At 41.2% G+C, this 14,628-nt stretch overlaps 1 protein-coding gene across 11 annotated transcripts in view; it reads left to right on the top strand.

Moving 5' to 3' along the window:
- The window catches only part of LOC105066182 (phosphatidylinositol 3,4,5-trisphosphate 3-phosphatase TPTE2), a 90,856-nt gene extending 77,165 nt beyond the window's left edge, over positions 1-13,691 (top strand). For all 11 annotated transcript variants that reach the window (XM_045514089.2, XM_045514086.2, XM_045514085.2 and 8 more), the window contains 7 exons: positions 1,369-1,430; positions 2,942-3,022; positions 5,729-5,834; positions 6,739-6,830; positions 10,367-10,459; positions 11,781-11,851; positions 13,405-13,691. In XM_045514089.2, the coding sequence (XP_045370045.2) occupies positions 1,369-1,430; positions 2,942-3,022; positions 5,729-5,834; positions 6,739-6,830; positions 10,367-10,459; positions 11,781-11,851; positions 13,405-13,513 (614 nt within the window). In that variant the 3' untranslated portion in view covers positions 13,514-13,691. The remainder of the gene's footprint in view (positions 1-1,368; positions 1,431-2,941; positions 3,023-5,728; positions 5,835-6,738; positions 6,831-10,366; positions 10,460-11,780; positions 11,852-13,404) is intronic.
- Positions 13,692-14,628: the final 937 nt, after the last annotated feature.

Genomic DNA, 14,628 nt, shown 5'->3' with positions numbered 1-14,628 from the left:
CCAACATCAAAAGTTTAGCAAACGAATATATATTTATGTTTTAAGTTGAAATACTGAAGACAAATATAAATCATTTTTAAAATTTTTATTTATTTTTGTTGGGGAGGTAATTAGGTTTATTTATTTACTTATTTAATGGAGGTACTGGGGATTGAACCCAGGACCTTGTGCATGGCTGGGCATGCGCTCTACCACCGAGCTATCCCCTCCCCTCAAGTATAAATGGTTGGAATGATTCCTTGAATACCTGACTTGACTGGATGAGAGAGCATCTACTATATCTGTGGTTGTACTTCTCCACAGCCACCAGGAAGTGAATCAGCAAAAGTTTCTTTCAAATGGGAAAATATTAGGGTTATAAAGACCCAGAGATGTTGTCTAAAATTGAAATGTTCACAGTCTATACAACTGAGAGCTAGATTGTTAATGGTCAGTAGCCTTTTCTAACAAGAAGTTTTTATTGATCACAGCACAGGATGGTACAAAGTCCTCTTTGGAAGTACTTGTCTTAGTGGTTTTCAAACTACAGTTTGCAAAATAAATTTAGGTTCATTTTTTTTTAAAGGATAGAATAGAAAATAGAGTGTATTTCAAGTTAAAAGGATTGGTTTGGAATTACATAAAATGAGTTCAGCCTGTACTGGCTAAGACAAAAGCTGCAGATCATTGTGGAAATAAAAGAAGCAACATACTTTTAAAACTCAAATTTTTGTGTGGCAGAACAAAAATATAAAGTGGAATAAAACATGGGACTTTGAGGATGAAATGGCATGAAATCAAGTTTGCTTTAAGATGCTCCAGGAGTGAGGGAAGGGGAGAGGGAGGGAGAGAGGGAAGAGAAGAAAAATTAAACAAGTATAGTAATTAATATGACATTGAATCTGGAAAACAGGAATATGGGGGTTCATTGTACTGTTCTTCCTGCTTTCATATTTCTTATAACACACTGAAACTCTCAAATGGAAGAAATAATAGGTATTTTGCCAGGGCTAGACGGTGTTTTGCATTCTGTCCATGTTTTATAGTTTCTCTTACTGACATCAGTAGAAAAGGGGGATGTGGCACTAGCCCTTCCCTGGTGAGCATCTCTTCAGCTGTAGAGCCCTAGAGCTGACTGCCGCTGTCTGCTCCTGCAGGCGCAGGGCTCCTGATCCGGAGCAACATGCGCGTGCCCATTCAGGCACACAGTCAGCACCGCATTCCAGGTGGAGCCTCAGGGTCAGGAAACAGCTTTGGCTATCTCTGAATATTTTGAACTAGCACTTTTAGGGTGAAAGAAAAATCAGTCCAACATGAACTGTATTTCTGAGAGTAGTAGTATCCTCAGGACTACCATGAACTATGGTCCTGAACTAACTTCTTTTCTAGGAAGAACTGGGACCATGATTTGTGCCTACCTGCTTGCCAGTGAACGATTTACAACTGCGGAGGTATGGAAGATGCTGCCACAGACTCTGTCTTAGGCTGATTGAATTTGCCAGCTTTGCAGCCTCACTGGGAGGATGCAAGATGATTCCCTGTGTCATGGTACTTGGTGAAATTGTAATCGGAGAGGCGGTTATTTGGAAGCTGGGTTTTGATATTTTCCTGTTTAGCTGGTGCTAGTGAGTAACTGACCTAAGTGTCTCTTCCTCTGGGCCAGGACCGAGGGGTGAGGTCAGCGAGACACTCATCTCAGACACAAGATGTAAGGGAATGCCCCAACTCTCAGTAATTAAGATAATAATTTTCTAATGCAATATTTTTTAAAACCAAAATTAATGCCCAAAGATCCATCATGGATACAATACCAACATTTTAAATAAAGACAGGACCCAGTAGAGGCAGGGGCAGTGTGAAAGGAGTAAGGTCGAATTATGCAAGTGCAAAAAGCCTCAGCGTCCAGGAAGCTTGACTTGCCTCCCCTGGTCGCAGGCCTGCTCTCACTCCCACCGGCTGTAGGCCTTCCTCCTTCCTCACAAGAGCGACATGAAGACTGGTTAGGGAAATTTTCTAAGGACCCTGCACATCCTTGGAAGTGCTAGTAGGTAAAAGGCATCCTTTTCCAACTCGGAACAAAGTCTCTCCGGGATGTTACTATCTTTCCATAGTCAGTATCTGTGGGGCCGGTGCCCTCTGGAAGTTTCTGAGAAGACAGGAAGGGCTGCTTCTCCTTCGTAAAGCAGGGTTCTCACCCTTTTGTCTGCTGTGATCTTGCTGAGAAGCTCCCACTTGGAGGGCACACTCCCCGCAGCTCTGCTCCTCCCTCCACCTGCGGCCCGGAGAAGAGAGGCTGGGGTTCTGCCCAGGGCCCAGCGCTCTGATGCCACCGCTGGCTTTCTTCCCATTTGAGACCCACAGCCTAGGAAAAGGGACGTTCTCAGACAAACTGTGGGTCGCAATCTCTTAGTGAGTTGTGAAATCAACTCATTGACTTGCGACCAGCACTTTTAAAATAAAATGGAATAGATTAGAATAGAAAACATCAAAAGGTAAGTACTGTTTTGTGAAGCTTTTGTTTTAGTTGTGTGTGTATATGTGTTGGTATCTCCCAGGTTTATGAATGTGGATTGTAGCTTTAAAAACAAGTTTGAAAGCCGCTGGTCTGGAGCCCAAGACCAGTGCTCCAGGCCTGGGCCAGCTCTGACAGGCTGCTTACATCTCCAATGACAGGTCACTTGGTTTTCTTTTGGTCTCAGTTGTTTTCATTTGTAAAATGGAAAAATGGGAAGAAGGACCAGATGATCTCTGAGGTCTCCCCAGCTCTGAAATTCCACGTCTTTATGACCGTTTGAATGAGGGCAGGCCTCGATGTGACTCTGTTAACTCTGTTATGTTGGGTAGCCTCTGCCCTGAGACCACTGACTTAAGGAAATGACGCGTCCTTAGGAGCTTTAAGAATGCCTTATTCGGGAAAGGAAAGTGCAGATGACCCATGATCGGACTGTCCCCTTTTCTGCAGGACAGCCTGTGTTATTTTGGAGAACGACGAACAGATAAATCCACCAGCAACAAATATCAGGGAGTAGAGACTCCTTCTCAGGTAAGTTTTCTTTTTCAAAAGGGGGGGTGCTCCGGGGAATTAGGCGACGATTGGTGCCTATCACCTAGTTTCCCTGTAGCCTGTCCTCCTTGGGTGCCCGTGCCAGGCCGTGGTCCCTCCAGAGGCCACGAGCCCTGCACCCAGCGTTGCTTGTGCTTTGCCAGCACCGAGTTCTCCCCAGAGCACCCTGCTTCCTATTTTATATTGGCTACTGTTTGCAGAGTTCAGGAGCTGACTCCCTTCCCAAAGCAGGAAGGGCCAGTTCCAAAGGATCCAGACCCCTGAAGATTACCTAAAGTCGCCATCCTTTTATTTTCCTGTGAAGAGGAACTGAGTCTTTCACGAGCCCCCTTAGGGCAACTCAGCTCTTGCAGAACATCACAAGCGTGTGTGTATATACACACATGTGCGAGTGGGGAGGAGGAGAGAGGCAGACAGAAAGAAGGTGGGAGGGGGCTGTATTTTGAAAGAGGAAAGGAAAAAAGTAACATTTTTCAAAAACCTATTATACACTAGACACTATTGTACTTTTACGTATTTTTAATACTCAGACAATCCACGTGAAATATATGCTATTGCCCTATTTTTTTCCTTTTGAAAACATTTTGTTACAGGCTTTTTCAAACATAAAAAGGCAAGATAGTCGTACATTAAACCCCCTTGCAGTCATCACACGGCTTCAGCGACCGTTTCATCACGTAGCCAGCCACGTTTCATCCCTTCCCTCCCCGCCTCCTCACGCACACCCACGCGCCACGTTTTCTCTAAACCCAGATTTGAAGGAAATCCCAGACATCAGATCATTTTATCCCGCAAGTATCCCACCAAAAAACCCCCCCAAAAAACAAAAAACCTTAAAACCATTTACATATCTAAAAATGTTAGACCTTAATATCAAATATATAGTCCTTATTTTTATTTCCATAATTATCTTAAAATCTTTAAAATTTAGTTTGTTTCAATCAGGATCCAAACAAGGGTGCACATTTCATTGGGTTGCTATGTCTCTTTGTCTCTTTTTGTTGATAAGTTTCCCATTTCTCTTTTATTCCTTGTAATTTATTTACTGTAGAAACCGGGGCATTTATCCTATAGAATTTACAACATTCTAGACTTTGGTGAATCATGCTAAAAGTTTTGCATTCATTACCTCATTTAATGTTCTCAGTAATTCAGTGAGTGGGCACCATTATGATTCCCATTCTACAGAATGGGAAATTGAGGCTCAGAGAAATTAACTTTTTGAACCAAGAACTCAAATCCAGATCTATCAAACTTTGAAGCCTGTTATTTCCCATCCTGTGAACAGATTCTCACCTCTTGCCTTTTCTATGTTGCCCCTCACACCAAAGTGAGGGGGGGTTGGGAATTCTTAAGTAAACGTGGGTAGGGCTGTGAATGGACGTTTTCTTTGAGTTAAGTGATGGGAGCTGAATAGACACCCTCGGCTTCGTTAGCAGAACACTGTTAACTGCCGGCTCAGGACATTTAATTTGGGGTAAAAGAATTCAGCCTTATCCACTGATATTTTTCTGCCACACCCAACCAAAAAAAGAAGGAAAAAAGACAGCCCCAGGCCGTAGGCTAAAAGCAACACGTGAACTACTGAAGCCCAGCTCTCATCATGCCTTTTCATGCTCAAAATCCACACTGGCTTCCCACTGCCAATGGCAACAAACATGCTGGAAGCTAGCACTCAAGATCTTCTACAATTTGGAGGCAGGAGCTCTTGCAAGTAGCTCTTCCCCGTTTCCTCAGTGGTCACGCGCAGCTTCTCTAACTTGAGTTCAGACGTGGCACACCCTAGGCTACAGCTGAGTCTGTTCTGATTCACTGGGCTAGCGATGTGGGGACTAGGCCCCATGACAGGGTTCCCTCCTTGCAGGGCGGTGATGCTCAGGTACCAGGCCCGCCTGGTCCTGCACTGTTGTGGGCCGTTCTACACACTGCATTTCATCCGCCCCTGAGTTAAGAACGTGCCAGGGCTTTCTCTTAATTGGCCCTTTCCGATGGAGAGTATGGTAGTTAATTTCACTAACACTTTCCAGTGGGTGGGGAAGGGTTGGTGGCTATTTAACTCCCCATTGATTCAGTACCAAAACTCTTCAGCTTTTAGAAAAAGATTCAAGGAGAGCCCTTTGAGTGGCTTGGCATAGGAGAAGGACTAGGCTAAGAGAATCCCCAGGGCTTCCTTGTGGAAGTAGAATTGGGGAAATGGAAGGTGAGGCTGTGCTAGCTGGCTGGGACAAGAGAAGGCTGCGCACGATGTGCTGCTGGCCTCTGGAGGTCTCCCCTTGAGTTGTCACATGTTCCTTCTCCCATGCAGGGGAGGCCATTCTCCACCAAACACAAACCTTCCTTTGACTCAGTCACGGCCAAGCTTCTCCCCTCAGACCCACCTGTCTCACAGTCGCGCTTAACTGCATCCTGCTGTGATGTCATCGTCTGTTGCTTTCAATCCCAGCAGCCTCTGAACAGCACCTGGCTCCTCACTTGTTACTTCCCCGGGGCTCTTATCTCAGTCTTTTTTCCTAAGGTATATATTCCATTGTGAGGCAACATATGGTTGTGAGGCCAAAATGCCTCGTTATGTAAATAGCCCCTGATAAATGTTTCCTTAATCTATTCCTCTCCTTAAGAAAACTCAGGAATGCTGACTACAGACTCTTCACCTCCACTTAAATTGAGACTTCTCTCGTTTTGCAGAGTAGATTTGTTGGCTATTTTGCGAAGGTGAAAAATACCTACAACTTGCATCTTCCTCCAAGGAAAATACTCAAGATAAACAAGTTTGTGATTTATTCAATTCACGGTAAGTGCTCTATGGAGAACTGGAGAACTGGGCAGGAGGGTCGATGTTCTTACCGTTCCAGACGGTTTTCCCAGGGTCCTGTACTCTCTCCCTCCACCAGGCTGTGGATGTGATGTGACTGATTTGGCAGGATGCCATTCTATTTTTTAAAATAAACTTGATACCAAGTTTTGGATAGTTCTATTCCAGGTGTTAGTAAATTCTATTCAATAATGTGGTGTTAGAACAAACTTAAATGAAAGCAAACATAATAGAGAACAATCGAGAATGGTCAATGACTTGATTAGAATACTTGTTTTAGTTCTGTACCTTTAGTTCTGTGCATATTTAAGTGAAATATGCAAGGCTGGAAGGAGAGCAACAAAAATTAACTGAATGCTTGAGAAACCAGCCCTTTAAGGAAATACTAAAGTAAATGGGTCAGTTGAAAAAAAAGAGGGGAAGAAACCAATTGTAAATATATACTGAACATAGCGGGAATGTTTGGTTATGGCTGTACTATATTTTCATAAAGACTGTAAAAGGAACTGGACTAGGGCAAGAGGCATTTAGACTATTCAATATTAAGGAACATCATGACTAGAAGTCTGAAGAAAGCAACGTATCAGCAAGAAAGGTTACAAGTCGCCTAATTTTTTTTTTCTAGAAAGGTAAAGCCATGAGTTTCTAAGTCTTAAAAACTGAACTGTGTCTTTCTTTCCTCCAGCCTTATAAATTCTGCTTTAGGGGACAGGATTGGACTTAAAGACTTGTCTTTCAAAGACAAAATCCATGCAAGATCCAGATGATTCAATATTGATGCATTGTTAGCTGGGATAACTTTTTCTCTTTTTAATCCATATTGTTAATTTGTGAGACATTTTGATCTTTGCTCTAACCAGCCTAACTTTTTAATTTCATTCAGGCGTTGGAAAAGGTGATGGAAGTGATCTAGAAGTACAAATAATGATGAAACGAAAGACTGTCTTTTTCTGTTCAGCCTCCAGATACTGTAAGGTAAGAGAAAGTATGTGAACTGAACATTCTGGTGTTTGTTTTAAATCCCGATGTCAACTCAGCATATTGACCTCCCCAGACCATTGCTCCCCACAGGGAGAGGCCATGTTGCTCTCTGGTACCATCCAACGTGGTGAGCCTGGATTTGGATTCAAGTCAAGAGCTAAATTAAATTCATTGTTCAAAAATAGTTTTCAGGGCATTTTCCAGAATACATTTTCAGTTCAGAGGGGTGCTTTGCCTTCACTTTTCTACCAATGCCAAGCATGTTCCCCGAAATCTATCTGAGTTTTAAATTCATAAATCTGGTCACTTTTAGCCCTATTCTCTTCTTCTTGATCATTTTATTATATGGCACTGATTCTGAAATCTTAATATGCCTGAAAATAACCAGAGACTTGTAAACATTCAGGTTCCTAGGTTGTACCCCAAAAGTGTGATTCAGGAAGTCTGGAATGGGGTTCAGGAATCTCTAGACTTAGCAATGTCTTCTTAAAGTCAGGGCTTCCCTTTTTTATTTTCTGCCTGGATGAGCTGTTCATTGCTGTAAGTGGGATGTTAAAATCTCTTACTATTATTGTATTGCTGTCTGTTACTATTAGCTTTACATATTGAGGTACTTCTGTGTTGGGTGCGTAAACGTCTTCAAGTGCTATATATCCTCTGGCTGGATTCTTTTATTACTATGTTAATGTTTTTTCGTCTTTTGTTACAGCCTTTGTTTTTTAAATTTTTTAATTCTTTTGGATGTTTTTAAAGTATCGTTGATGTCCAATATTATGTTACAGGTGTACAACATAGTGAGTCACAATTTTTAAAGGTTATATTTCATTTATAGTTATTACAAAATATTGGTTATAGTCCCTGTATTGTTCAATATATCTCTGTAGCTTATTTCATATGTAAGTTTGTACCTCTTTGTCCCCTACCCGTCTTGCCCCACTCTATTACCTCTCCTTGTTGGTAAGTACTAGTTTGTTTTCTATATGAGTCTTTCTTTTCTGCTATATTCACTAATTTTATGTTTTAGATTTCACATGTAAGTGATAGGAAACAGTATTTTTCTCTTATTTCTCTTAGCACAATACCTCCAAGTCCATCCACATTGTTGCAAATGGCAAATTTTCATTTTTTATGGCTGTTTAGTACTCCGTTGTGTATACCACACCTTCTTGATCCATTTGTCTGTTAATGGACATTAGGTTGCTTCTTTATCTTGGCCACCGTAAGTAATGCTTCTGTGAACACTGGAGTGCATGTATCTTTTCCAGTTAGTGTCTTTGGTTTAGTGGTGATGACTTCCTTTAGATTTTGTTTGTCAGGGAAACTCTCTCCTTCAATTGTGAACAGTAACCTTGCCAGATAAGAGTATTCGTGGTTGTGTTTTTGCTCTTAGTACTTCGACTATTTTGTGCCACTCCCACATCCCCTGTAAAGTTTCTGCTGAAAAATCAGCTGATAGTCTTGTGTGGGTGTAACTAGTTCTCTTTCTGTGCTTTTGCATCTGATATGCTGTTGCTCCCATCTCATGTGTTATTCATTTCACTTACTGTGTTTTTCAGCTCTGGTTGTTTCATTTTTATATTTTATACCTCTTTGTTGAGGTTGTCCCTGTGGTCGCTCTTCTCCCAACTTTGGTGGGCATCTTTATGGGCATTACTTTGAGTACTTTTTCAGGTAGGTTACTTATGTCCACATTGTGTAGTTCTTTTTCTAAGATTTTGTCTTGTTCTATCATTCGGAACATAGTCCTCTGCCTCCTCATTTTCCCTAACTCCCTGTGTTTGTTTCTGTGTATTAGGTAGAGCTGGTCTGGAAAAAGTAGCCTTATGCAGGTTTCCTTTGGGACCCAGAAGAGCAATCCCCACTGGTCAGCAGAGCCAGGGCTGTTGTCCTTTTGGGTGCATGGCCCTCCTGTTGGAGTGGCACCACAGCTGCTTTAGGTGCACGAGTGGCTGGGCCTGGACCCCAAGCTTGCCGGCTCCTTTGTGGGCAGGGCTGGCGCACCACAGCAGTTGCAGGCTCAGTTGAGTGAGCTGCCCCCCCCCCCGGGGTGGAAGCTGCTTTAGGGGGACAGGCGGTGGTAGTGGGGGCCAGACCCAGTTGAGAACTCCTGCTGGGTGTGTCAGGATAGGAGTCGCTTTGGAGGGGTGCCAGCTGGGGCCTGGCAAGCAGTGTTCAGATGTTCAAAATGGCCCATCAGTGCTGGGCCAGCGAGGTGGAGGGAGAATTTCTTAAATGCCTGCCCCTCTGGCACTCACCCTCAAGTTAATGAATCTACTTCACGTGTGGCCTGAGCACTTTTCAGATGGCTGCTCCTGCCCCAGGACTTGAAGTGAGTTTGTGCCCATGCTGTTTAAGAGTGAAGTCTTGGTTTCCTGCAGCCTTTTGGCTCTCCCGGACACAAGCCCTGCTGGTTTTCAACCAGGGGTTCATCTTCCCAGTGCAGATGTGGGGTGTCTGATGTGGAGTTCCCACCCCACTACTCCTTAGGGAGAAGTTCCGTTTTTGTGATATCTCCTCCTGCTTGTGGGGAGCCACACTGGGAGTGTGGGTCCTGATTAGACCACATCCCTGGCCCTCCGACCTGTCTCACTGTTTTTCCTTCATATCCTTAGTTGTAGAAGAGCTGTTCTGCTCGTCTTCAGGTCATTCTCAGAGAGGTGTTCTTTAGGTAGTGGTAGTGTTGGCGTGTCCTTGGGAGCAGGTGAGTATGGCATCTTCCCAGCTCCACATCGTGATCCCGCCTCGGTCCTCCTCTTCATCTGTACAGATCCTTCCATGCCCAACTCAGTTTCTGCCTCCTTGGTGAGACCTTCTCATTCTACACCTCAATCTACCTCGCTGGAGCACACAACAGCACTCTTAGTCTCCATCATACAGCCTGACACGTAATAATACACCATTCTGCTATTGCTCTTGATGTGTTTAACCCCCGGAAGCATCAGTTGCATCTGCACTTTCTTTTCTATTTTTCACAGGGTCTACCGTGGACTCTTCTCATTGTGGGTACCATTATCATAGAACAGTAGATCAATAACAAAGACATACTCAGTATAGCTTCAAAGTCATTCATTCTAGAGACTTGACCTATCTTTGGTCACTCCATCCATCAATCTGCTATGGTCAAGGCCTATGATCCCATCAGAAAATAGTTTTGAGAAAACGTGACCAATCATGCTTTGCTTTTTGAATGTGGTTGCCAGCTTTAAAACTGAGCTGCCTACAGATTCCTAACATAAAAATCAGATGACGCATTCAACAGTAATGGCTTCTTGGTTAAAGTCTAAATTGAATAATCTTGCTTTTTAATAGTGCCCCACCATAACCCTCAACCACGCTGACTTTTTAAAAAGGTAAATAAAAGTATTGCAACTTTAAAGAAATAATGATTAATATTTATACATGGAGTGATTAGGCTATAAGACCAAGAGTACTTGGTAAGTATAAGAAGCCTCAGTAAGTGAACAGGGACTTCACTGTTATCTCATTATCAGCTAGGTTAATAGTTCTGAATTCCGTGTGTTTGTTCACAGATAGTTCATGACGCTGAATCAAACAGAGTAATAATTAATATATTCAACTCTCCACTTCTGTATGATGAGGTAAAAGTGAGGTTTCTCTCTTCGGTGAGTAACCAAGTGGTAACCTATGCTGTTCTTCTTGTCTGGTCTTTTGAATGATTCTGGTTTGGCATTTCCTTTGCTACAGTTCCCAACAAGGGAGATGACAGATGTCAACCCCTAGCCAGGGAGGGGGAGAAAACCAAGTCACATCTGTAACAAAATTTTTAAAAAGAAGAGCATATGTAATTAAACATCTTTTATGGCTCATTTGGGTTTTTTTCCCCTAAGTTCTACACAATTTACATGTATTAATTTTCAGATAAGAAAAATACAAAAACCAGAATGTTTAAAAAAAAAAAAAAGTATGTGTTCCTACATTGCGGTGACCACATTTTTGTTTTGTGTCTTTAAAACACATTGCTCCCCACAATTCAGAAAACACTTTGAGGGAGATTTTTGCTTTCCTCTCAATTGATATATAATTCATTTTAAATAGTATATTTAATCCAATATTTTCCTTATGAAAAATAAGAATGTCTGCCATTGTCATCACTCTGAATATCATGAGGGTATAATTTACATTGACCTGTCCTAAAATGTATGCCTGAGTATTATTCTGTATGCAGCACATTTCTAAGCCTCAAATCGTTTCATTTTCCTATTAAGTCATCAGTCAGAACTGCCAACAAGTAACTGTGTTGGTCAACGTAAAGCGTATTTGCTGTGCCCTCCTTCATCCCCTGCTTGCTCCCTGTTGGAGAACTTATTACGTTTGAAGTGGTAAACGTGTTGAAGCCAGTGACCTGGGTAGTTCCATGTTGGATGGGTTACCCCTTGAATAATGGAGCCAGTCTGAACTGCCCTCATCAGTGTTTTTCTAAGCAGAAGCGCTGGTGTAAGGGGCACTAGCCAAGAGGGTGCTGGTAATATCTGGCCTTTGTGATTTTTAAGGGCCATGAGGTAAAAGCACTTTAAGAAATTGTAGGTACTTCTATAATCAGTAATGGTTAACCATCCAGTATAGCTATGGATACTACATTGGGGCATGAATAGGTCCTTAGTATCATCTGTTTAGCGCTATCCAAATCAGATTAAAAGACCAGTGTCTAACTTTATGAATACCTATCATAGAAGAAATACGTTTTCTTAAAAATTTTTGCTAGACAGGGCAAGAGGAAGGAATAGCAATCTCTCAAAGCCTCCTCCTTGATGTCTTGAGTGTAATGCTATAAACTGTAAATGCTGCATTTTCAATAGCTACTGGTATTTGGTGAACATACAAATGAATAAAGGAAGCAATTTTAATCCCTTTGGAATGATTAGTTCTTGGTATCAATTTTACTGTGAAAAATAACCTTTTTTTTTTAAACCATGTCTTTTTTAGGCTCTTCCTCGGTACTATGACAACTGTCCCTTTTACTTTTGGTTCCATACATCTTTCATACAAGAGAACAGGTACGACTATGATCTAATCCAGTAGAAACAGCCTAATCCCCCATGTCTTTGTAACGCATAATGGAAAGCCTTTTGCAGACTGCCATAAACTCAATTTATAGAAACAAAAAAAAATCCTCAAGATACCAATCTTCACTGCCTTGCTTATCGCGATCTGGTTTTTAAAATATGGTTATTCTTGAGACCCACTGTTGCATTATCCTCAAGGCCCATGCCATGGGACTGCACTATACATTAAAACACACTATAATCAGATCTTGAGTGTGGTAATAAATCCCTCCCATGGAAGTTTAATGTGAGTCTGCTCAGTACCTTGAATACGGCAGGTCCTCAGTGTGTGCTGATTTACTGATAACTAACATCAAATTCTATCCCAAAGTAAGGCATCGTCCAGGGAGGCTTCAGTTAGTTTAGAAGCTGATTGACACATTTATATCTAGGGCAGAAGTTGTAAGACACAGTAAGTATCAATGAAGACAGCTTTGAAAATCATTAATAGTCTCTCATTTAAAATGATTCTAAAAACTGAGTAATTTTTTTCAAAGTAATTATTTGAAAAATTTCCCAAAGAACTTCTACCATATCTGGAAACTCACTCCTAAATCTACAAGTTCCCCACTTTGAGTATTTGTTCTGTGGTGCTGAAAAGTTGAGATGATTTTTAGCACCATACCATTCAATACAAAAGGAAAAATATTCCAAAAATCATACAGGTGAGTTTTTGAAGTGGCTGTGATTGTATGTGGCGTATATATAATAGTTCTCATGACATACAATACTAGCCTTTTCTTAAAGTGTGAACTTCACCTAATTCCACCTCAAGTCCAGAAAGGCAACAGTGAACTGAACAGCTGGTCCACACACCTATAATGCACACACTGTTAGTGGATTTTGACAGAGTGAACTTTGAATTTGAAGGAACGTTTTTACCAGTTTTCTCCCTAAATGTATACAAACTTTGACTCAGTCCGAGCAAAGTCCCTCAAATAGATAATGGGGTGAAACTTCATTTGGTGCTACACCTTCCTCAAAAGTGGTCCTTGCTAAAGGACAGCTTTTTATTTTTTCCTTTTAAAACACTGTTCATATATTGGAGGGGCAACAAACTAGATCACATTTCTCATTTTTATGGTTTATAAAGATTTAGCTTTTACAAATTTACCGTACTACTTGGCAAAGTTGTTTCTGTTAGTTACGGAGACTGTTAATTTGCCCCAAATGCCAACTTCATCATTTAAAAGGCACTCATTTTGTTACTGGGTTTTAATATACATCTAGTCTGCTGTCACATATAGAAATTAAACCCAGATGTTAATTCCTTAAAAGGCAATATTAAAAGAATCAGTAGCACACTGTTACTGAAGGTTATGACATTCCGTGTCTTAATAGAGAAAGTGGGAGAGCTGGCTCTTAGAAAGCTAACCAGACACCAAGAAGGGGCTGAGACTAAAGGTGACCAGCAAGGCTATTTTTTTTTTTTTTTTAATTCTAACAAGGGTATCCAGCAGGGCTTTCCTGTTAGCCCTAAAATGTAATTTTTTTTTCTATTCTAGGTTATATCTTTCAAGAAATGAACTGGATAATCCTCACAAACCAAAAACATGGAAAATTTATCGTTCAGATTTTGCAGTCGAGGTGTATTTTGATGAAGTTAAGTTGTAGTTACAACCAGCAGTATCTGATTAAGTGTAGTCCCCTCTTCTAGGATAGAATTCTAGGATAGAATCATAGTCTTCCCAATCCTTTCTACATATTTATAGCTTTTAAACCTGTTTCCTTACTGATATATTTATGTAATGTACATGTTCTTGATACGTCTATTAAATATATATACAAAGAATGTCAGCGGCTGTATCTTTTTTGAAGGAACGTACACATTGTTATACAGAGTTTTCATCTGTATGGAGATAAATTTGAAACAGTACACAGAACCATCAGTTATCACTTTTAAGAACTCAAAATTTTCATATAAAAATTGAGATATTTAAAAAATTAATTTCCCCCAATACTTTGGGTTTACTTCATTCGCTTATATTTTTTGGACAAGTATGTATCCCCTGCTTTGTTTCACATTTATAATTTCAGATATTAGACCGGCAATTTCTAACTCCTTCCTCTACTTGACTTCCAAACTGTTAAGCATCAGAACGGCAGCAAAGACTGTTTTAAAACCCGGAGGAATGTTCACACCTGCAGCCTCCCACCCTCAACACACGTTTTTCTCTTGCTCGCCAAGCACTACACAAAGCTTAGCAAGCTTCCTTGAATTACACACACAACTTCGGGGAGGTCAGAGAATCTTGGTAAACATGAAGGATAAAGACTCTTCCGGACCTTCTGCTTTTGTGTAACATCACAAGTGAAATCAAAGGAATTATTTCCACAGAGGAATCTAGCTTTTAAACCCCACCACCCCTGCTCCAAACCAGCTTCACCTAAGCTTGGGAAACTCTGCAATAAGGTCACCCTTTCACATAGACACTGGTTAGTCCTGTGCCCACAGGGAATCATTTTCTCTTTGGTTCCAGGTGCCATTTTATTCTAAGTGCCTTTGCTGCCACTGTATCTTAAGGCCATAATTGGCCTTGAAAATAGTTCTATGTTGCCTTTCTTAGAATTATCCTTGTTTGAGTGATTTTCCTGTCATTGGCAAGGCTCGCAACAATCAAGCCCATGAAAGGTAGCAACCAGTGAGAACCGGTGCCTCTGCTAAAACACAGAATACTCATTCCTGAGAAACCTTGCATTTTGCAAAAAGCACATGTTAACAAAATGGT

This window comes from Camelus bactrianus, chromosome 14 (genome assembly GCF_048773025.1).
Source record: "Camelus bactrianus isolate YW-2024 breed Bactrian camel chromosome 14, ASM4877302v1, whole genome shotgun sequence".
Taxonomy (NCBI): domain Eukaryota; kingdom Metazoa; phylum Chordata; class Mammalia; order Artiodactyla; family Camelidae; genus Camelus; species Camelus bactrianus.
The sequence above is the reverse complement of the archived record's forward strand: the minus strand, read 5'-3'. Positions and strand labels throughout refer to the sequence as shown.